At 38.4% G+C, this 24,415-nt stretch overlaps 1 protein-coding gene across 1 annotated transcript in view; it reads left to right on the top strand.

Annotated features, from left to right (window-relative positions):
- Positions 1-24,415, top strand: part of LOC136863482 (transcription initiation factor TFIID subunit 4) — a 681,682-nt gene that overhangs the window by 513,768 nt on the left and 143,499 nt on the right. The window contains exon 6 of the mRNA XM_067139882.2: positions 3,775-3,906. Coding sequence (XP_066995983.1) covers positions 3,775-3,906 — 132 coding nt within the window. The remainder of the gene's footprint in view (positions 1-3,774; positions 3,907-24,415) is intronic.

The raw sequence follows: 24,415 nt of genomic DNA, 5'->3' as shown, positions 1-24,415 counted from the left end.
AGAAGGGTATATTTGTTTCTCTTTTCAAGAAAGGTAGCAGAAAGATATGCGCCAACTACCATAGTATCATGCTGTTCTCTCATGGCCTAAAAAGTCTGTAGCTGGGCTGAGTGGTTCAGACGGTTGAGGCGCTGGCCTTTTGACCCCAACTTGGCACGTTCGATCCTGGCTCAGTCCGGTGATATTTGAAGGTGCTCAAATATGTCACCCTCGTGTCGGTAGATTTACTGGCACTTAAAAGAACTCCTGTGGGACCAAATTCCGGCACCTCAGTATCTCTGAAAACCATAAAAGTAGTTAATGGGACGTAAAGCAAATAGCATTATTATTTAAAAGTCTGTCAAAAATCATAAAGTAGATTAAAAGTGATTATTGGAAGAGAAATGGTGCTATTAAAGATGTTGTATGAAAATAATGGAAGCTGTGTGAAAGTAAGCTGTGGGCTGTCTGAATGGTTTGAAATGAAAAGAAGAGTATGGCAAGGCTATGCTTTACCTCCCCACTTATTTATCACCTTGGTAGATACCATAATAAAAGCTCTAAAAAGTAAGGGGCAGCAGGACTTACAAGCATTCATCATTGCTCAAGATGATGTGTTTTGGGTTGAATCTGAAAATTTATGTAGGAGAGAGGCTGCAGAGATAACACAGTCAAGAGTTTAAAAGACATGGTTTAAATATCAGCAAGGCTAAGACGGTGGTGATGAAGATATTATAGATGATATGACGAACTAAAAATCATGCTAAATGGAACAAGGCTGGACAGTGTTCCAGAATTTAAGTATTTAGGTTGTATAATGTCAAAAGATAACCTAGCCAAATACGAGCTGGACAGCTGAATCAGTAGTGCAAACATGCTTTTACCAGCAAGTAAGACAGTTGCCTTGGGAATCTGTAACCCCCCATGGCACTACAGCCCTTGAAGGGCCTTGGCCTACCCAGCAACCGCTGCTCAGCCCAAAGGCCTGCAGATTACGAGGTGTCATGTGGTCAGCACAATGGATCCTCTTGGCCGTTATTCTTGGCTTCCTAAACTGGGGCCGCTATCTCACCGTCAGATAGCTCTTCAGTTCTAATCACATAGGCTGAGTGGACCTTGAACCAGCCCTCAGGTACAGGTATAAATCACTGACCTAGCTGGGAATCGAACCCGGGGCCTCCGGGTAAGAGGCAGGCACGCTACCCCTATACCACGGGGCCGACACAAAATGAATCTGTATTAATCCTGTTATACACCCATGCTTACGTATAGCTTGGAAACTACCATATTAAGGAGAAAGGACAACTAGAAACTCCAAGGAGCAGAAGTGTAGTTCTTGTGCATCATGATCAAGAAGATGGGGAAAGATAAAATCACGAACAAACAATCAAACAAACAAACAAACAAAACAAAAATAATAATCTGAGAGGAAGTAGTACGAATAGGAGACACACTACTTAAAGGATCCAGAAGGCAAGACTGAAGTAGTTTGCCCATATAAAAAGGATGAGTGCCAACAGGACTATCACAAGGGAATATGAAAGGGAAGCAAAGGGAAAAAGGAAAAGTAGGCAGATTAGGGAAGAATGGACTGATTTAATGAAGAAAGATGTAAGAAGAGAGAGAACAAGATGTGAAGAAGGTTGTGAAAGAAAAATGGGTCATGGATAGAGAGAGATAGAGAGGGCTCCTACAACCACACCCAGGCAACTGAAGTTGGTCAATGATGATGATTATTAGATGATGATGATGATTGAGGGTAAACAGTCTGGGCAAAGCTAATCTGTTTAGTATGTAAGATGTTAGTGACTGAACGAATCTCATCTGAATCTATTATCTTTTTTTCTCCTTGCTTGTAAGAAAGAAGGTAAGCATGCTGGTCAATTCATGTAGTACCCCACACACGTGAAATTTAGAAAAAGTTACTTAGAGCTGATTGGGAAGATAAGTTGAAGTAAAATTGATGGAAATTTATTTGGTTACCAACATAACAAAGATTGTGGAACAAGAAGGAGGTGTTGATGCTGATGAGATGGGAGATCCAACCTTGAGGTCAGAATTTGACAGAGCTTTGAGAGACCAAACTAGGAATAATGCACCTGGAATCGATGACATATCCTCAGATTTACTGACTGCCTGAGGAGAAACTGACATAGTGGCATTATTCCATTTAGAAGAGCACACCCACATATATGGCATTATTTAGACCTGTAAAAGAATGTTGACTGGATCCAGACATTCAGGATTCTGAAGGTAATTAGAATCAAGAATAGAGAAAGGAGAGTCATCTGATCAAGAATTGGACTGCTGTGATAATAATTGTGGGGTATGAAAGAAGCAACTACCCAGAAAAAAAAAGGATTCAGGGCTGCAGATAATTTCCTTTACTTTTGAGTATGTAGATAGGATAGTTGGTAAAGGAAATGAAAAGAAAGTTTGGAAATGTAATCACAGTCCTGGGAGGGAAATTTTAAACTCTTAAGATATGCTTATGGTATTATTCTTTTTGGGTCTGCAGAGGATCTGGAGAAATTGCTAAATTGTATTAAGTCATCACAAGAAGGAGTACAAGGTGAAAATTTTAAATAAAACTTACTTCTGCTTATCTCAGTTATATACAAAGGTTGTTGGAATCACCCTGGCAGGGGTTTTTTTTTTTTTTTTTGTGGGTTTTTATGGCCAGTGGCCTGACACTGCACTTTTCTTTCCAGTGCTGAAAATTCCATTTTCCAAATTCAAACTTTGACCATCTTGTTGAAAACACAGCATTGAACACACTTGTTAATTATACCCCCTACTACAAGATTAAAATAAATTTAAAACAAAGAAAATATAATGTTGTCAAATTAAGTGAGTAGATGCAGTGAAATATTAGGTTGAGTATTGAAATCATAAAGTAGGTAGAAGAAAATTACTTACTTAGGTACTGAGATAGCTAGTGATCGCAGAAGCAAGGAGCTGATGCTGCATTGAGAGACTGCTGTATGTATAAGGGTTATTACACCACATTCCTCTATTTGTATACAAAAGCTGAACTCTGCTTCCTTCCGCAAGCATTCACCCTTCTCTTCTTCGTTTTTGCTTGAAATTTGTTTATGTTTAATATTTCTTTATGTCATTAGCATTAATAAATTAGACTATTAAAATGCAAAGAATATCAACCCACAGTTGTTCAGTCCTCTGGGAAACTGCTTATCAAATAAGGGGCTCCTTTCCTCTTCCATCTGGTCATTGAGCATCAGAAGCTCCAGCTCTGTAATAATTTTGTTGATGGAGCTGCTGTCTTTTGTGTATTGCATTTGGATTCCCAATATATATTTTTGTGCAAAATGTACATAAGCTTTGGAGCTGTCTCAGGAATGTTAAGGCTGCACTATGAGGTTCTTTAAGAACTATTGGCGGGACGTAAAGCAAATAACATTATTAAGAACTATTGTCAATTTGGAGACAGATTGATAGACAACTCATTTTGATATTTGGACATATTTTTGCCGTTGCCCCTTCCCTATAATGAGGTTAAACTATGACTTTTGGTTCTGAATTTTTATTATCTAAAGCAATGTGTTTAGTGAGCTGTTTCAGGTACTAGAAAGGAGCATTTTATGAATATTTTTGGTCGAAAGAAATAACTATGTTTCTGAGATGAGAAACACCATGATCATTAAACGTATAGATTTGTGGATATGTAGCAAAAAAAATTTAGCTATATTCAGAAGCACAGTACGGTGGCTGATGACCCTGTTAAGAAAATTGTCAGTGGTTGAAATGTACTGTAAAATGTTCCTTTCATTATAGACGCAACTAAGGCCACAAGCTGCGACTGCACAAGTTCGATTGATGGCTCCTGTGAATACGGCTAACCAGAATGTGGGAGTTACTACCATCCCGCGACAAGGGCAGGCACTACAGTCTCACAGACTTGTTGCGGTGAGGGGAGCCCTTTGTTTCTCAAAATAGTAGATTTGCTGGTACTGATTTTTGTCCCCACCACATTTAAGTGGTCTTCTGGTAGATGCTGGTTTGTGAGTTAAGTAATAGTTGAATGCAGTAGTAGTTGATAAATAATGGTTAAGCAATGTAGGAGTTTGTAGATTATTTTATTTATTGGGATTATCAGTGATGTAGAGCCATTTGAGTATTGTAGTATACTTTGCACTTTAGGTAGTATCATCTTTTTCATGATGAGGAATGTTATGTCAGACTTTATATGTTTTTGTATTATTAAAGGAATTTCATATGTACCCCAATATATTGATGTTCACAAGCTTAAGGAGTTTGAGTTTCACATGTAATTCGCAAGTAGTTCTCTGTACATCGGAATTACATCATCACCAGTGCATACCTCATGTACTCGAGATTCATTGAAAGATCATCATTATTGAATCTGTCATTAGATATGACCGTGAGGATGCTGTATGTATGTAAGCGGTTGACACTTCTCTCAATGCAATATCAAAATAAAAGCTTGTTCTATCATAGACATATATGACTTGCATGTATATTGAGAAGATTAGTACAGTACTTGAACTCAGATAATAATAATAATAATAATAATAATAATAATAATAATAATAATAATAATAATAATAATAATAATAGGAGTAAAAAGTATAGCTGTAACTGCACCACCTACTCACAACAATAGACTTGGTGACCTAAAGGCTATGCGTATCCCTTTGGTCAGATGAGGGTATAGTTGGGGACAAATCATGACGACCTCGCCTCACACCACTACTTTCCAGCGGCAGCTCGGTGTCTATTAGTGACTTAATAGGATTTACTACCTGTACTGCAGCCCGAGTTGCCAAATTGGCTACTGCACTCTACACGAAGAAAGGGTAAATACTACAGAGAGTGAGGAAGAAAGTGGTTTGGCAGCCTCTCCAAAACAAACAAGGATCACTTAGAACTCGTTAACTCAGCAGGGTGCAGGGTGTGAATGACTAGTGGCTTCCAGCTCGCTTCTAGGAACTGAGGCCGTCATGTTTTGTCCCCAACTATACAGCATCACTGAGAGGTGTTAACCCATTGAACCCTGCATACTTGTTGGATTGCAACTGCATTGGGGCTGGGATTAATTTGAAGGAAATATAGTGACGCTTCACATGATGAGAAATTTCTTACAAGAGCATTAAAGATTTAAATATACATGAAAACAAATGCATTCACACCACAGAACAAGGAATACATTAAATACATTTTATATGATTAGCATCATGGGCTCACACTCAGTCCGCCTGCAGAGCTGTAAGGAGGTCATCTCTTCACATTTCCTCTTCGATTTCCACACCTATTTGTTCATCACGACCATTACTCACACTGTTACTAATGGTACTATTAATTTCACAGAATGGTTTTGGTACCCTTGCAGGCTTTCTTAGATTTAAACATCCAAATAAAGGAGTCTGACTTCAAAACATATCGAACAGGACAGTCTCTTGTTCATAGACCGGGGATGAATGTGCCGTAATAAGTTGCTTTTCCAAGAAACAGTTGTAACTCATCATGCGTCATTGGCTTTGGAGCATCCTGTATATAAGTTTATCAACGTCAAATTCATACATTGTTTGATTGTCAGTTTTTCTACAAACTTCTATCAGCTGATGATGACGCAGTGTGGCGTCGAAACTAGTACTGATCGAAAAATATATGTTGTAGTTACATCTTCGCAACAATTTTTGTATTGAATAAGGTAGACCCAAAATTATAATAAAAGTTGTAATCTTGGTTCAGTACAGACAAACAATGAAGTTTATTAATTTAACAAAATATACACATACAAACATATACATCAAAGAGGTATCGGGGATCGAACTCTACGTTAGCAAGCTACGTAGGCTTGCGTCTAAATACAGACACAAATGATCCATGTCTCTCTTGACATGTGTAGGTCGATCAGCTGTTGGGAAATCGAAACAAATTCTGACAGGCAAGGAAGTGCAGAGGTCTGGGAAACGTAACGGAATCTCATAAATTTCACTTTCACTAGACACAAGGGGACACCAGCGCTCAGCTGTCAGACGGGCACATTCAATGGCTGGGAAGCACACACAAAGAGACAGGCCTTTCAGCCGCAATAGGCCTACTCTTAAACGAGGAAACAAATATTCCTTCACATTTCTTCGCTCAGCCATCGCTTTCTTGAGCAACTCAATGGCCGGCTAATTATTGCCTATTCAGACAAGGCTCCCAGCAATAACACGGCATTTCTCACCTAATCACACATATTTGGCCCCAAAATGATCCCTTTGGTATTTCAAGCCATTCACTTTGCATATCCTTGGTTCAGTCTCGTGTTTGTTCCCGGACTTGCCTTCTTGCTAATATAAATGACCCTCTTATGCCTCAACGATGGACACATTGTCACTGCACATCTTGTAGTTAGTGAAATTACACATTCCACATGCACAGAAAGCAACCTGACTAAATTCATATATTTAACTGTCACAAATTATTCCAACGTAGTGGGCGTATAGCCTGTTTGAATATTAAGGAACTCTACTCTCTATCTCTGAAAATGACATGAAAGTAAAACAGCATGCACTAAACAAGCAAATAAATTCAACACTAATAATCCTAACATTTTCCCTCTATCCCATATATCTACAATATATATACACATCACCTGGGCTATTACATCCACACCAGCCCTGGTCAAACATTTAACGTTAAATAAACTCGAACAATACTCTCGCCAATCTGGCTGACAGTTAATTAAAAGAAGCATATTGAAAATTTCCCTATCCTACTGTATTAGTCTTTCCGGAAACATGCTTAAATGGATATCATACTTATCTTTTGCAACTAGCCGTCATTCACCACGGATCACATATCCGCTGTGTCACGACTGTTTAGCTCATCGTGACGGGTGAGCGAAGGTTGACTGGTCCTGGCGTCGACTCCTCGTACAGCCATGGTGTCTTCTGCACGTCCCTGGAAAAGTCTGCAGTGATTCTTTGGATTATGATCTCCTCTTCACTGCTTTTTGTCTGCACGAGTACACAATATTGATTCTAATGCTAGGCTACAATTGGCTTAGCCTATGCGCAAGTAATTAGTTCCGACTTGGACGTCATTAGATGAAGGGTCTGGCCCCAATCAACATTTGTCTTTCTTTGCAGCTCAGAATAAGCGAAACGCACACGACATATTCATAACTCGCGAGTGCATACCAATATGAGATACTGGTTACTGTTTGAAATATACTTCTACGTCACTCGCAGGTCTCGAGCTGTTACAAATCTCAGATTAATGACGTTATTACATCCGCATGGTACCCAACTGCACTTGGTATTTCAAAGTGTTTGAAATAAGACTAGGATAGAAGTAACGATCCTTTGAAAGTACTGCTAGAGATAGGCAAAATGTTAACTCTGAATGTGCACATAGCGTGTAACTGTTTTTGATCTACACAAAGAAATATTACCTCTCACGCACAACGTGCAGTTCACTGAAAATACTTCTGGTGAATGGGGCTGCTACCCCCACCACAGGCATTTAAATAGACTCGGAGTCTTTTTGTTACATCAAGTGATTCCCCGTCTAACAGAGACAACAGCTTGTTAACGGCTCTCCCTCAGTCCAACAACTTTACATTCAAATAAGTTTTAATACCAAACCGCTCAAGTAGCTATTATTTTCACACAGAAGTGAATGATAAATCTACTTCCCATTTCTTATTAATTTGGACCTGTGGAATTTTAGCTTGGTGGCGAATATTTCTATATACGAAGGCCATCCGGAAAGTGGTACCGTTTGTGCAATAAAGACACAGGAGTAAATATTAACAAATATACACATTTTTATTGGAAAGAGCATACTTTACACTACTTCTCCACATAATCTCCAAGCAAGTTTAGGCATTTGTCATAACGTGGGACGAGTTTTTGTATTCCAGCGTCATAGTCCTCCGCCACCAGCGTATTGAGATACGTAGTCATGGCTCGTTTAAGTTCTTCATCGCTGTCAAATCTTTTTCCTGCCAGAAAGTCTTTAATCTTCGTAAAGAGATGAAAATCCAAAGGGGCCAAGTCCAGGCTATACGGGGGATGGTCGAAGGTTTCCCACTTGAATTGCTGCAAAAGTTGTTGTGTTATCGCAGCTGCATGAGGCCTGGCATTGTCATGAAGGAGAATGACGCCTGTAGACAATAGACCTCGCCGTCGATTTTGTATTGCCTGCCGTAATTTCTTCAATGTTTCACAATACGCATTAGCATTAATTGTGTCTCCACGGGCCAGAAAATCAATGAGCAGTACACCTCGGCAATTCCAGAAAATGGTTGCCATGAGTTTCCTGGTGGACAGAACTGTCTTGAATTTTTTTGGTTTGGTTGGTGAATGAGCATGATGCCACTCCATTGACTGTCGTTTGCTCTCAGGTAATGCATAAAAAACCCATGTTTCGTCCCCAGTAATGATGCGAGTCAGGAAGGAGTCTCCTTCATAGGAATAACGTCCCAGAAACGTCATTGCTGCAGCCATACGCTTGGTTTTGTGCTCCTTTGTAAGCATGCGAGGGACCCACCTTGTACTGATTTTTTTAATAATGCAGATGGTCTTTGACAATTTCATGAACAATTGTTTGAGACACATTAGGAAAAAGTTCACAGCGTTCATCAATTGTGGCGCGCCGATCGTTCGTCACGCATTCGTCTACTGCACTCAGTAATTGGTCTGTAATGACAGATGGTCTCCATGAACGCTCCTCGTCGTGTGTATTCCCCCTCCCCAGGTTGAAGTTGCGACACCAGCGCCGAACAGACGACTCGTCCATCACATTGTCTCCATACACCTCCGTTAATTGGCGATGAATATCACAAGGTCGAACGTTTCGTGGATTAAGAAATTTAATCACGGCCCTCACTTCACAACTGGCGGGGTTCTCAATTTGTTTAAACATTTTAAACAATCACAGGCACAACACAGGCAATGCTAGCATCCCGTAACCTCGCACAGAGCAGGCAGACAAGCCACTGACATGGTCTGACCTTCCCCAGCGGCTATCCGAGTCATCAGCGCTTCATGCGGCGCTAACGGGTACTACTTTCCGGATGGCCCTCGTAAATACAGAGATCCCGCTCCTGCGAAGACGAAGTTGGTCAACCTTAGGTACTTGTCTCGGGGTTCCCGACGTTCAAATATTACCTACCCCTAGCTCGTATTGGTTGAATTTGAAAGGTGGAGTGGGGTCAGCATGCCTAGATACCAAGCCAATAGCTCAATTTGAATTTGAAAAGTTTGCTGCTTGATGGAAAAATACTGGGTGTGCCTTGTCTACATCGCTGCTCAATGGACTCCCTGACTTCATACCCAGCTCCTTGCATATGCCTAAAATATATGTTTCCACAGTGTTCTAATTTATTAATTGAGGCATCTATGGGATGGCTCAGTATGATTAGCAGATGTAGTTGGTTGTTCTCACCAACTTGTTTTTAATATCTCTTTATTCATGATTTGATCTACCCATTTAACCTTCAGCATTCTTCTGTAACACCACATTTCCAAAGCTCCTATTCTCTTTCTTTCTGAGCTAGTTATCATCCATATTTTACTTCCATACATGCCATGCTCCAGACCAAGGATTTCAGGAATATCTTTCTAATTCCTATATCGATGTTCGAAGTGAGCAAATTTCTTTTCTTAAGAAAGGGGTTCCTTGCTTGTGCTAGTCTGCATTTTATGGCCTCCTTACGTCTGCCATCATTGGTTATTTTACTACTCAAGTAACAATATTCATCTATTTCCTTTAAGACTTCATTTCCTTATCTAATATTTCCTGCGTCACTTGAATTTGTTCGACTGCACCCCATTCCTTTTGTTTTGGACTTATTTATTATCATCCTGTACTCCTTCTGCAGAATTCTGTCCATACCATTCAGCAATTTCTCACGATCTTCTGCAGACTCTGTAACCGTACAACAGGGTTACAGATTCCATTCAGTATTTATTATTATTATTATTATTATTATTATTATTATTATTATTATTATTATTATTATTATTATTATTATTATTATTATTAACCCGATTCATTAGATTTTATATATTCTGTTTCTCATCATTTAGACTGTGATAATTAGGTATCACGTATATTATTGTATTTAATCATAGGTTAAGTGAAATTTATTTGTAATTATTCTGTATTGTAGTAAGTGAGATTTGTTGGTTTCATATTGTCATGCTGTGGCTTGTAACTCTGGCTGGATGAGCTGGCATAGTATTTTGCAATCGAGGCTATGTTTAACTGTGCAAGTAGATTTTCCGGTGACGCATTCAGCTTAGTCATTCTCAAGCCGCTTGGGTACGCTTAGACAACACTTGACTGATGACATCAGTGCGTGGGCACGTGATTGCGACCAAGTGTCAGTATTCGCCAGCTACTGTATGTTGAAGTGGAAGGGATGGACAGTGAGTAGGGAGAGGAGTCGTCATCGCGAGGTTATATAAGTCAAGGCGACGGTGGGGAGAGGTATTCTGTTCTTATTCAGTTCATAGTACGCAGTTCATATCTATTCAGTTCATAGTATTCAGATGATATTGTGCAGATCATATGTAACAGTCAGGTGTATCAAATGGAAGAAGTGGTCTTAGTGTGATGGTCAGAGCTAAGAGTTGTGTTTTCAAGAGGTCTTGTAATCATCGAGGAGGTCTACAAGTGGTGGTTGTATCCGAGCAGAGACGGGTACTATGCTGATAAAGAAACATCATCTTCTTGTGAGGATGGACTTCACAAGATGTTTCAATAATATTTTCCAATTACTTATAATATATTGAGTGGACGGAATTACATTGGAGCTCCCTACACGCATATATGGTATGTAGGCCAACTCCTTGTTATATAAGAAGATAACAGCAGACGGCTCCCGACTTCAGCTCAGAGGTTTTCCCAAGAATTTCAAGTTCAACAGCGGTGTATGCCGACATCAGGTAATTAAAGCATCAGACATGTTATGCATTCATAACATGAAGAAGAGTGTAATCAGCGGCGATATCACATCGCACTTCAAGTTCATGCCAATAGCTTTTTTTGTTTAGATTAAATTTTCCTTTTCTTAGTACCGCAAATCTCACGATATATTTCTTTTGTTAAATTAAAAGACGTAAATGATTGTTCATTGTGACGTAAATTATAGTCATAAACTCAGTTTTATTTTAATTATAATAAGTGATTCCAGTTCCATGTACAATCCTCAATTGTGGAAATGCAACAGTAATTTAATATTTTCCTGATCCATATCCCTGTATATTGCCAAATATGTGAGTTTATCACCTCACGCCTTGAGATAATTGATATAAGAGGTATGCTCTACCGAATTTTGTTGTTTTTCTTAAAAAAGCAACTGGCGCTCAAACAAATGTTATTTATATTGTGTGGAAGATATGAAGGTATAAGAGTAATGGTTGGAGTAGCCACAACTCAGGTAGAATAACAATGTCTTCAGAAAATCTCATAGTTCTGATTTCCTCTCATTGGATTGTGATTCCTTTTCCAAATTCCTCTCTGATTTGCTTTATCACCTGTGTTATATGAACATTGAAAAGGAGGAGGGACAAATTGCAGCGTTGCCTCGCTTCTTTCTGAATTGCTGGCTCTCTTCGATACTTACCACTGCAAACTGAAATCTGCACTGACTGATGATAATCCTTCCTTCTCGTTATCTGATCCTGATCACCTTCAGAATTGCAAAAAGTTTGGTCCAATCAACATTATCGAATGCCTTTTCTAGATCTGCGAACACCATGTATGTAGGCTTGACCTTCTTAATTCGCTCCCCTAGGATCAGATGTAAATCACGATTGCTTCACATGTTCCTACATTTCTTCTTAAGCCTAATTTATATTCTCTCAACTTAGTTTCAAATTGTTTTTCCTTTCTTTCATAAATACTACATGTTAAAATTTTGCAGGCATGAGATACTAACTAATGGTATGACTTGTCAGCACTGGCTTTCTTGGGAATGGATATAACAACATTCTGCCAAAAATTAGATGCCACTCCTGTATCATATCTTAAACACTAAATGGAATAACCTCTTCATGTTAGTTTCATCTATGACAGCCAGTAATTCGGAGGGTATGTCATCAATTCCAAGTGCCTTGTTCCTATTTAACTCTCTCAAAGCTCTGTCGAATTCTGACCTCAAAAATGGGTCTCCCATTTCATCAGCATCAACAGCCTGTTGTTCCAGAACCATATCATCTGCGTCTTTACCTTGAAACAACTGTTGGATATGTTCCTGCCATCTTTCTGCCTTGTCTTCTTTCCCTAGTTAAGTGGTTCTCCACCGGATCTCTTAATATTCATACCTTTAGTTTTCCTTTCTCCACAGCTTTCCTTAATTTTCTTGTATGCAGCATCTACATTTCAAAGGACCGTACAACCTTCAAAATCCTTGCACTTCTCGTTCAGCCATTCTTCCTTAGCTGTCCTTCACTTTCTATCCATTTCATTCTTTAATTGCCCATATTCTTTTCTGCCCTCCCCATTTTTTTGCATTCTTGAACTTTCATCGTTCATCAGTCAGGTCTAGTATCTCCTGAGTTATCCATTGGATCTTAGTTCATCTTTCCTTTCCTCGTAACATTTCTTCATCAGCACTGTATGTTCAGTCTTCAGCCCTAAAGCTGGTTGGATCCTCCACAGCTCTGCCATCAGCTGTCATAGATGGCCTAGGCATCACTGAAGAGGCGTACTAGGGAAATGAGGAGTGAGGTAGTTTCCCGTTGCTTTCGTCACCGAGCCAGAAGTTGCTATTACATATCAGTCTGCCAAGCCTACTGAAATGCACTCACCAACCGACCCTGTGAGCAAACTTTTCACACCATTCATAACAGGGACTGGCTCCACAAGGAATGGCATTACTAGCAACGCTCATACCTGTCACTTTCATATTGTCAAAGCCAAGGATAAGACAGAGACAGTTCAATGAAAGTAACAAGTAGCAGCACTACTGACCTCATTCTTCACTACTGTTCATTCTTCCTTTATTGTGTTTCCCAGCCTTCTCATTTTGTCCTTGTGCAATATGTTCCTTGAAACTGTCCCTCACACACTTGTCTTTCAACTTCTCTAGATCCCATCTCCTTGCATTCCTTTCTTTATTTTAAATTTCTTCAACTTCAGGTGGCATTTCATGACCAACAAGTTTTGGTCAGAGTCCACGTCTGCTCGTGGGAAGGTCTTAACAATCCAACACCCAGTTTCTGAATCTCTGTCTAATCATAATGAAGTCTATTTGATACCCTCTGGTGTCTGTAGGTCTCATCTACGGATACAGCCATAGTTTGTGGTGTTTGGACCAAGTTTTATATTTTGAGCCATTGATGCTGTATATCGCGGCAAACATTTGATCAACTAATTTATATTCTTGCATAGGCTACTTGTGTAAACTACAGAGGTGCAACATTCAACATCCTCTCACTAAGATCTATCAAGTCATGTCAGTGCTCAACTGTAGAAGTATTGTAAAGAAAGGAATAGATTTAAGTAATTTAATAGATATATACTTACCAGATATTGTAATAGGAGTTGAATCATAGCTGAAAAATTATATAATGGATGCAGAAATTTTTTCACGGAACTGGAGGGTGTATCGTAGAGATAGGATAGGAATGGTAGGAGGGGGAGTATTCATTCTCTTGAAAGAAGAATTTGTAAGCTACGAAAAAGTTAAAGATGACAAGCACGAAATTCTAGGGGTAAGGCTCATTTCTAAAGATAATAGACAACTTGATGTCTTTGGAGTGTACAGACCAGGAAAGGGTAGTGCAGATGCTGATTCAGAATTATTTGATAAGATAATCAGCAATGTGGGAAACGATAAGGAAAGGAATGTGATCGTAGCGGGTGATCTCATTTTACCAAATGTCAATTGGGAAGGTAATGCGAATGACAGGAAACATGACTAATGAATGGCAAATAAGTTAATATGGGAAGGGCACCTGATTCAGAAAGTGATGGAACCGACTAGAGGGAAGAATATTCTGGATGTGTTGCTGATAAAACCAGATGAGCTCTATAGAGAAACCGAAGTAATAGATGGTATTAGTGATCACGAAGCTGTTTTTGTGGTAATTAAAAATAAATGTGAAAGAAAGGAAGGTCTTAAAAGTAGGACCATAAGGCAGTACCATATGGCTGATAAAACAGGCATGAGGGAGTTTTTAATAAGTAACTATGATCGGTGGAAAACGGTAAATAAAAATGTAAACAGACTCTGGGATGGGTTTAAAGTAATTGTTGAGGAATGTGAAAATAGGTTTGTACCTTTAAAGGTGGTAAGGAATGGTAAAGATCCACTATATTATAACAGGGAAGTAAAGAGACTAACAAGGGAACATCGGCAATGGGTAAGTCAGGCATAGATATCAAGGATAATTTAATAAAAAACCATCTATTCAATACTTTCCACGTTTAATGTGGTTATTCTCTACATGATTTTATGTAGAATTATTTGGTCAGGTACATGTTTCACCCATTATTTAGGGCATCTTCAGCCTGTAAACAGCCTTTAGGTCAAGGTTTGGGACCTTTTTAACCAATATAAACATACCAATATATACACTATATACATTATATACAATATATACAAACATAAGTTAATACAGTTAAGTTTTTTGGTCCTAATCTATCTAATATGAAAAATGTCCAAAACTAAAATGGATCTTCTTTTCGGTAAAGAGGATTGCATATCGGGGTTTATGTGACCCCTATATCATATTAAGTTCTTGACGTACCGTGTCTGGTGACAGGATGTGTCGTCAACAATAAGTGGAGATTTGAACTTATTGTTGCTTGTAGGTTGGTCAAGATTGAAAATATAAATTTAAATTAAATGTGTTTTAACTTGGCAGTTCTATTCTGGTTAACTTAAAATGTTCAAAAATAAAAATAAAATGAAACGGATCTTCTTTTTTAAATCATAAGTCTTGAGAAAGGGTGATATTAAAACTGGGGCTTATTTGACCCACGATTTTCATTTTCATGTTCTTGACGTAACTAATATTTAAATGTGTTGTCATGCACAAGTGGAGATTTAAAAGCCGATTGTTGTAGGTAGACTGGTCAAGAACGTTGTGAATGAAACTGTTAGCGTCTTGACTTTGGGTCTCATGTAACGTCAAGGAATTGACAAGAGTACAATGTTAAGCTGTTTCATAGTTTTAGGCTGCTGCTTAATTGAGAAGAAACTCCTAGACACTTGATACAGTCTTGTGTGAAAATTGTTCCCGTTGATGTGTTGCTTGGTCTTTGGGAGGGATCTTAAGAATATCTGTAATGAAGTAGAAAAATAATTTTGAATTAAAAATTTAGAGCACGCGTTGTGATAAAATGTATTAAATTAACACCTCTTAACTGTAAAATGACTTACTTGTTCAATTAAGACTAGATGGACCTGTCTGTTCCGGCAGCGCCTGTCTTATCACCATTTCTACTCCTGGTGTTGTACTGGTGCGGTAATGGAGGGGCGGGGCATGGAGGGAGAGTGGGGGTAGGCTGGTCTATGGGCATGTGTGCTGTTGCTGGAGGGGAGTTTTTAGAAGCAATATGGGCGGGTTTAACTTTTGGCATGGTGGATGAAGCATTTGAATGTGGAGATTTAAATAATTGAGGGATTTTGTTTTGATCTGAATTCACGATATTAATTAATCTAGGTGTTAATTCGTACAAAGGATTTTTAATTTCATTGACGTCATTGAGATTTTTATTTTTATTGTAGGTTTGGTCTAAAAAGATGTGTAGGTTTTCCAGTTCATTCATTAATTTCCCTTTACCTATGCTTCTAATGATGGTAAGATCTTTCTCTGTGGATGTAAAGTGATGGCCCGTTTCTCTCATATGCTGGCTCATCGCTGAGTACTTATTGTGTTTTTGAGCGTTATAATGTTCCAGATATCTCGTGTTAAAGCTCCGGCCAGTCTGTCCGATATAAGAAAAATCACATTGTGTACATGTTAGTTTATATATGCCGGACCTTGAATAATGGTTGTTATTGTGATTGACCTTGTTGTGGTTAAAAAATATGTTTCGATTGGTGTTAACTGTCCTGAAGGCTATATTGATATTGTGCTTCTTTAAAGTATTTGCGATCTGATGGACGGCTGGGTTGTTATATGTAAATGTGGCGAAACTAGTTTTTTTAGGTTTTTCTGGGACGAGGTTAGTGGACAATTTAATTTTGATTTTATTAATCAAACGGTTGACCATATCTATTTTAAACCCGTTGAGTTGAGCAAGATTCCTTATGTACTTCAGTTCAATTTTTAAATTGTTGGGAGAAAGAGGAATTTTTAAAGCTCTATAAATTAAATTATAGAAAGAGGCTTGTTTTTGGGACTTGGGGTGTAGGGATGAATTCATAATAGTTAAGGGAGAGTGTGTAGGTTTCCTGTATATTCGAAAATCGAAGGTATTATGTCCGCGTGTAATAGTTAAGTCCAAAAAGTTTAATGAGTTCCTAACCTCACCCTCTTTAGTAAACTTAACATTGGGGTCAATTTTGTTTAGGGACTCCAAGATCTCGTCACTATTAGTGACATTTTTGTCGAAAATTATGAAAGTATCGTCTACAAATCTCTGCCATAAACATACGCCTTTTATTTGTGTTATAATTTTTGTGTGTTCTATTGTGTCCATATAAATGTCTGCTAAGATGCCAGAAAGAGGGTCGCCCATCGCTAAGCCTTTTTGTTGGTAAAACTTTCCATTGAAAGAGAAAAAGTTGTTGCTTAAGACAAAATTTAATATCTTCATGAATTCTTCAATTTCCATCTTACTAAGGCCGCTGTGTTTATTGATATTATCACTGATGATTCTTACAGTTTCTTTGGTAGGGATGTTTGGGTACATATTTACGACGGCATAGGAGCACATTGAGTGATTGGGTCGCAGCTTAAACTTGTTTAAAATTTCGCAAAAAGTGAATGAATTTTTTAAAGGATGTTTATTATTGAATACGTAATGTTTTTTTAGAAAGCCGTGAATGAATTTTGATACTTTATAGGTGGGGCTGTTTCTACAGTTTATGATAGGGCGTATTGGAATGTCCTTCTTATGAATCTTTGGTAAGGCTCTGGCCGTCGGAATACTAGGGTTCATGTTAAAAAATTTTTGTTGTTCTTGTTCATTGAAAAGAAAGTTAGAACTTCTTATTAGAGTTTTTAGATTTCGCTGAATTCTCGTGGTTGGATCTTTGTTGACTATTGTGTATATTTTGTCCTTAAAAAAGTCTTCTGTTTTTTGAATGTATGTGTTTTGATCTAGGAGAACTGTGGATCCTCCTTTGTCCGCTTTTGTGACAATAATGTTGTTGTCGTCTATTTTCTTTTTTACGTTCTGGATCAATTTTTTGTGGTCGAAATTTGAATATGCGTTTATTTCTTCCGCTAGTTTTGGTAGTTTCTTTTTTACCTCAAATCTGGTATCATTTTGTGTTTCTAAAGGGAGTTTAGAAATGTTAGCCTCGATCTCAGCTACTGTGTTGATAATATCCATTTCTTTTTTCTTGCTAGGCCAGTTATGTTTTAAGCCTTTATTCAAGATCCCCATTTCTTCTTCAGAGAACTGTACATCTGTCAAATTAACTACTGTGGGTGTATTGTTCTGTGAGGGAGCCGCTTTTTGCGTGTCTGAACTACGTTTTGGTAACCGTGATTGGGATGCTTTTAATTGAGATAGTTTCTTGTCGAGAGTAACTTGCTTCCTATCCAATAAAGCAATCAATTTATTGTCCACATGTAGTTGGAAAGAGTTCCATTCTAACGGATGTAAAGCCTGAGCTAACGCTAAATGAACTCTATATAACTGCAGATTTAAAAGTGACTTCTTTTTATATGACGCTTTAATTTCATTTCTTAACCAAATGTCGTTGACCTTGTTTTGAACTCTAATCAAACTTTGGTTAGATAAGTTTTTTTGCTGTGTAGGCTTCAAAAATTTTGGGATCAATTTTAGTTCTAGACACTGTTTTAGAAAGGCTATGTCTTTAGTTAGTTTACAAATCTTGACCTTAAGGTTGAAGTACCTATTTAAACGGTATTTTGCCTGGTTGGCTACCAAATTACAAGTAACAACTCTCATTATTGTTCCGTATTGAAGATGACGTTAGGCATAGATATCAAGGATAATTTAATAAAAAACCACCTATTCAATACTTTCCACGTTTAATGTGGTTATTCTCTACATGATTTTATGTAGACTGATTTGGTCAGGTACATGTTTCACCCATTATTTTGGGCATCTTCAGCCTGTAAACAACCTTTAGGTCAAGGTTTGGGACCTTTTTAACCAATATAAACATACCAATACCCATTTCCAACCTGCACCTCCTTTTTACAAGGAAACATCGGCAGTGGGTAAGTCGCCGATCGCGATGAAACTTGGAAAACACATTGAGGTACACGTAAAAATGATGTCGGCATCAAATTTGGGTGCCAACATTCATTAGGGCGTTAACTACGGGGCCTAAAAGTTGCGACATTTCAAATTCCGCGCGATCAGCGATGAATACCTGCTGGCCAATGCTAAGCTGGCACGCTGCATTGCTGGAGACACGCCTCTGCACCTCCTCCCCTCTCCGCTCCAGTTGGTTCGCCACCACACGTTCCCCTTCTCCCCGCGCTTGCCGGCCGCTTAGCTGTCGAAGAGAATCGGTTCTACACGTTGTGTACTCTATCAGCCTTCCTCATATCTCTCCTTTGTAATTTCCACGTTGTATTAGTCAGTTTATGTTTTCTGAAATGTTTATGAAAATGTTTGCACCGGGCGAGTTGGCCGTGCGGTTAGAGGTGCGCGGCTGTGAGCTTGCATCCGGGGGATAGTGGGTTCGAATCCCACTGTCAGCAGCCCTGAAGATGGTTTTCCGTAGTTTCCCATTTTCACACCAGGCAAATGCTGGGGTTGTACCTTAATTAAGGCCACAGCCGCTTCCTTCCATCTCCTAGGCCTTTCCTATCCCATCGTCGCCATAAGACCTATCTGTGTCAGTGCGACGTGAAGCAATTCGCAAAAAAAAAAGTATGGTGCCTGTTGTTAATTGTGTTTTGTTTCGGTTTTCTTTTCACTATTTTTTAATGTTTTGAACAGACCAAAGATTGTTTTTGTTTACTATCAGTTATTGACGGGGAGTTTGCCCGATGTAATTGTTACGGGGTCATTTATTGTGTTGCCTTGTAATTGTTTTTTGTTGTACCAGTTCGTACAATACCCATTTAACTGTTTGCATATGTAACTGTCATTATACCCAGATGACTGTAGTGTGATACTTTAATATCAGTACTTGTTGAATACATAGACCTTCGTCAGCTATAACGCAAAAGTACCGGTACAGTAAGACTACAGGTCTGCCTGTGATTACTGTATATCTATTGCATATATAAATGCACATCTTTTTTATGTTTCAAGGCTTTTCTTATTACGTCAAACTTTACTACATTCCATGTCATACTCATATCGACGTTGCCTATCCATTAAATTAATTTATATTCGACAACCATTGCTGCAATTTAAATGTGTTGTGCCTGTCACTGCAAAACATAAATAAATCGTTCAGTACAAGCACAAATAAAAACATTCTACCTATAGGCATATTCCTTATACCAGAGTACGCAATACGGAAAATACCAGTAGTTTCAAACTCGGAGTTTATAATTGTTGTTATTGTCGTCCGCGATGTCGTTTCGTTATGACACAACTGGTAGCGTACACAAAATGGGCGGGGGGGGGGGGGGAGGGGTCATAAAAAGAAGATCTGGACCTATAACCAGGTTTTGATATCCCGAGGTACCGAATCTCATTACATTCATTGAGATCCTCTACCCGGGCACGTAATTTCATTACATAAAAAGGTATTTAACGTTGTTTAAAGGTGGGAGATTTATTTAGTGGTGGGTGATTTAATTTAATTAATTCCATATGTATGTCCACTCTAAAGGACACTATCGACAACTTTAAGGCGTTTTAGAAGTAAATAATAATTTAAGCGTAGGTAGGACGTGGTACCCCCTCCCACGTTTGACCTCGCCTGGTGGTACTTAACTCGGAGTTGTACCCGCGAATGTGACAACTCACTAGAATGAGCAGGAATGAAAATATAACATTTGAATAAAATATGGGTATATTAGTGTAGGTTATTTATCATCATTATGTGTGAAACAGAACGTAATTTAAAGAATTTCAATAATTACAGTACGAAAAGAAGGAAAGTATAGAGTCGGTCCCGTTGAACAGCTAAACAGCCGGCAAGCGCGGGGAGAAGGGGAACGTGCGATGGCGAACCAATTGGAGCGGGGAGGGGAGAATGTGCAGAGGCGTGTCTCCAGCTACGCAGTGTGCCAGCTTAGCATTGGCCAGCAGGTATTCATCGCTGATCGCGCGGAATTTGAAATGTCGCAACTTTTAGGCCCCGAAGTTAACGCTCTAATGAATGTTGGCACCCAAAATTGATGCCGACATCATTTTTACATGTACCTCAATGTGTTTTCCAAATTTCATCGCGATCGGCAACTTACCCATTGCCGATGTTTTCTTGTAAGAAGGGGGTGCAGGTTGGAAAGAAATAGTTAGAAATGAGTGTGGAAGTAAGGAGAAATTGAAGGAACTTACTAGGAAATTGAATCTAGCAAAGAAGTCAGCTAAGGATAACATGATGGCAAGCATAATTGGTGGCCACACTAATTTTAGTGAAAAATGGAAGAGTATGTATAGGTACTTTAAGGCAGAAAGAGGTTCCAAGAAGGACATTCCAGGAATAATTAATGAACAAGGGGAGTGTGTATGCGAGGATCTTCAAAAGGCAGAAGTATTCAGTCAGCAGTATGTAAAGATTGTTGGTTACAAGGATAATGTCCAGATAGAGGAGGTGAGTAATACTAAAGAAATATTAAAATTTACCTATGACAGCAATGACATTTACAGTAAGATACAAAAGTTGAAAACTAGAAAAGCAGCTGGAATTGATAAGGTTTCAGGGGATATACTAAAGACAGTGGGTTGGGATATAGTACCATATCTGAAGTACTTGTTTGATTATTGTATGCATGAAGGAACTTTGCCAAATGAATGGAGAGTTGCTATAGTAGCCGCTGTATATAAAGGAAAGGGCTGGCATGCATTGTATGTAAGCTTTGGGAAAGCATTCTTTCTGATTATATTAGGCATGTTTGCAAAATTAATAACTGGTTTGATAGAAGGCAGTTTGGGTTTAGGAAAGGTTATTCCACTGAAGCCCAACTTGTAGGATTCCAGCAAGATATAGCAGATATCCTGGATTCAGGATGTCAATTGGACTGTATTGCGATTGACTTATCTAAGGCATTTGATAGGGTAGATCATGGGAGACTACTGGCAAAAATGAGTGCAATTGGACTAGAAAAAAGAGTGACTGAATGGGTGGCTCTGTTTCTAGAAAATAGAACTCAGAGAATTAGAGTAGGTGAAGCTTTATCTGTGCCTGTAAAAATTAAGAGGGGAATTCCTCAAAGCAGTATTATTGGACCTTTATGTTTCCGTATATATATGAATGATATGTGTAAAGAAGTGGAATCAGAGATAAGGCTTTTAGCAGATGATGTTATTCTGTACAGAGTAATAAATAAGTTACAAGATTGTGAGCACCTGCAAAATAACCTCGATAATGTTGTGAGATGGACAGTAGGCAATGGTATGATGATAAACGGGGATAAAAGTCAGGTTGTGAGTTTCACAAATAGGAAAAATACTCTCAGTTTTAATTACTGCGTTGGTGGGGTGAAAGTTCCCTTTGGGGATCATTGTAAATACCTAGGTATTAATATAAGGAAAGATCTTCATTGGGGTAATCACATAAATATGATTGTAAATAAAGGGTACAGATCTCTGCATATGATTATGAGAGTATTTAAGGGTTGTAGTAAGGATGTAAAGGAGAGAGCATATTTGTCTCTGGTGAGACCCCAACTAGAGTATGGTTCCAGTGTATGGGACCCTTACCAGGATTACTTGATTCAGGAACTGGAAAAAATCCAAAGAAAAGCAGCTCGATTTGTTCTGGGCGATTTCCGACAAAAGAGTAGCGTTACAAAAATGTTGCAAAGTTTGGGCTGGGAAGACTTGGGAGAAAGGAGACTAGCTGCTCGACTAAGTGGTATGTTCCGAGCTGTCAGTGGAGAGATGGCGTGGGAGGACATCAGTAGAAGAATAAGTTTGGATGGTGTCTTTAAAAGTAGGAAAGATCACAATATGAAGATAAAGTTGGAATTCAAGAGGACAAATTGGGGCAAATATTCGTTTATAGGAAGGGGAGTTAGGGATTGGAATAACTTACCAAGGGAGATGTTCAATAAATTTCCAATTTCTTTGCAATCATTTAGGAAAAGGCTAGGATAACAACAGACAGGGTATTTGCCACCTGGGCGACTGCCCTAAATGCAGATCAGTAGTGATTGATTTCCATTCATCAGTTGGCTTCCACTCGGTATACTGTAAAAGAAGAGTGCCAGATTTTTAGTTATGATTTTGTGCAAAGAATTTATCTTAATTTCTCTAACATAAAATTTCCTCTCGTGCAAGTCTATGGTGGTTGTAGATAGTCTCTAATTATTCTCGTCAAACCCTATTTAGCCATATTGTGACAATGTGTTCTAGAAATTTCTTAAACAGTCTTGCATCATCAAAGATATTTTCCCATAGTATACAAGCCTTAAAATACTGCCATTTGTTATCTAAGTAGGACAGAATATAATGGAAGATACTACACTTGCTTAGGAAATAGCAGTTTACTTCAGAAACAGAATATATGCTAACTACTAGGAAAAGCACACTTTAGATTTATGGACTGCCGAAAGGAAAGTTTTTGTCTGTCCTGATCAGTCTGTCGAGAAGTTTACTATCCATAAATCAGAGTTATTGTTACTAATAATGAGACAAAAGTGAGAGTCAGCATTTGTGATCGAAGTGCTTAAAAGTATTCAACAGTGCTCATTTTATTGCTGACAGTTGTGAAACATTTTCTGAAAGTTACAAATTATATCAAGAGTAGAATTCTGTTAGATGGAAGGCATGTAATCTGTTTGCCATATTCTTTCATCCTGACTGAAATAAGAGACCATTAAAGTCAAATGTATAGGAACATGAACATAAATGTAGTAGGTATAGTACAAAAAGTTGTGTGTAGTACTGTCTGTGTCCTTGGCCTTATCTTCTCACGTGCAGGATGATGTTCTCCAGCCTGGCTGAAGTTTGGCCATTCAAAATTCTTTAATATACGACTAAATCCACAGTACTGTATATACATATCAGACATGATAAGGTCTTCTCCCACAGTTTCAGTATCAATTCTGGGTCGTATACTGCTACCATGTCATTATTTTATGTATGTCGTGTACAAATTGCCAATCAGCTAGTTGATTTTAGCTGCCTGGGAAGAATGATTGCCTTGGATCGAGGAGAGTTGCTTCAGTTACCTTGTTAAGTGATACTGAAATTTATTTGAAACATTGGCAACCTGTGCATAACATACATAAAATAATGACATCATCCAACCTGGGCAAAGAACACAGAAGCCTCAACTCTAATGTGGAGAACAAAGACATGTGCACGCATGCACTCACACACACACACACACACACGTTCAGCGAGCAAATACTGTTCTGATCACAAGGCATCGGAAGCTTAGGAAAATGCACATTTTGTGTGAATGTATTTATTAAAAGGCTGGTAGTAGATGTGTCCAAATGATAACAAATAAAGACTCCTGATAAAGTTTTATCTTGCTTGTAAGAAACAGACCCTGTTTGCCATTTGTGCCTTCTTTGTTTTTATATGTACTTTTTGCCATTTTAAAAATATTTGACTACTCTCTTAATAGTATTGAGAAATTTCTAATATCAAGATTAGGAATTGGCAGTTCTTACAGTCTCTATAGATTTGGGACTCCATGTTGAAATGGAATTCGTTTGGGTTTCGCTACCTGACGCTGTTCTCTTCCTTGTCCATATTGACCAGTGTGAACATCCCATTTTTACACAGACTTGGATTATCTTTGTCAGGATGTAGTTGTGTGTTGAAAACTGCCAAAATATAAAACATTTAAAGCTTCTTTATATCATCAATGGGTAGCAGAATTCCCTACTTTCAATACTGACAAAGTATTACAGTGTGCCAGTATTGCAACAAACCGATAAGCATATTACTTTTTCTAATTAATGAATTGTACTCTTGGATAGAAAAGAAGTCTTAGGACACTCAGGCCTTTAACTCAGAAATATTTCTTTGTCATCTTTAGGGTCTGATATATTATCTTTCAATGAAATTTTGTTGTTATAGTAAGTATGTCAGGGTCATAGGAGTGAGAACATTTCTTTGTCATCTTTAGGGTTTGGTATATTATCCTTCAAAGAAATTTTGTTGTTATGGTAAGTTTGTCATTGTCATAGGAGTGAGGAATAATGTTGACTTC

The sequence above is a fragment of the Anabrus simplex genome, chromosome 2, assembly GCF_040414725.1.
Source record: "Anabrus simplex isolate iqAnaSimp1 chromosome 2, ASM4041472v1, whole genome shotgun sequence".
NCBI lineage: Eukaryota > Metazoa > Arthropoda > Insecta > Orthoptera > Tettigoniidae > Anabrus > Anabrus simplex.
The sequence above is the reverse complement of the archived record's forward strand: the minus strand, read 5'-3'. Positions and strand labels throughout refer to the sequence as shown.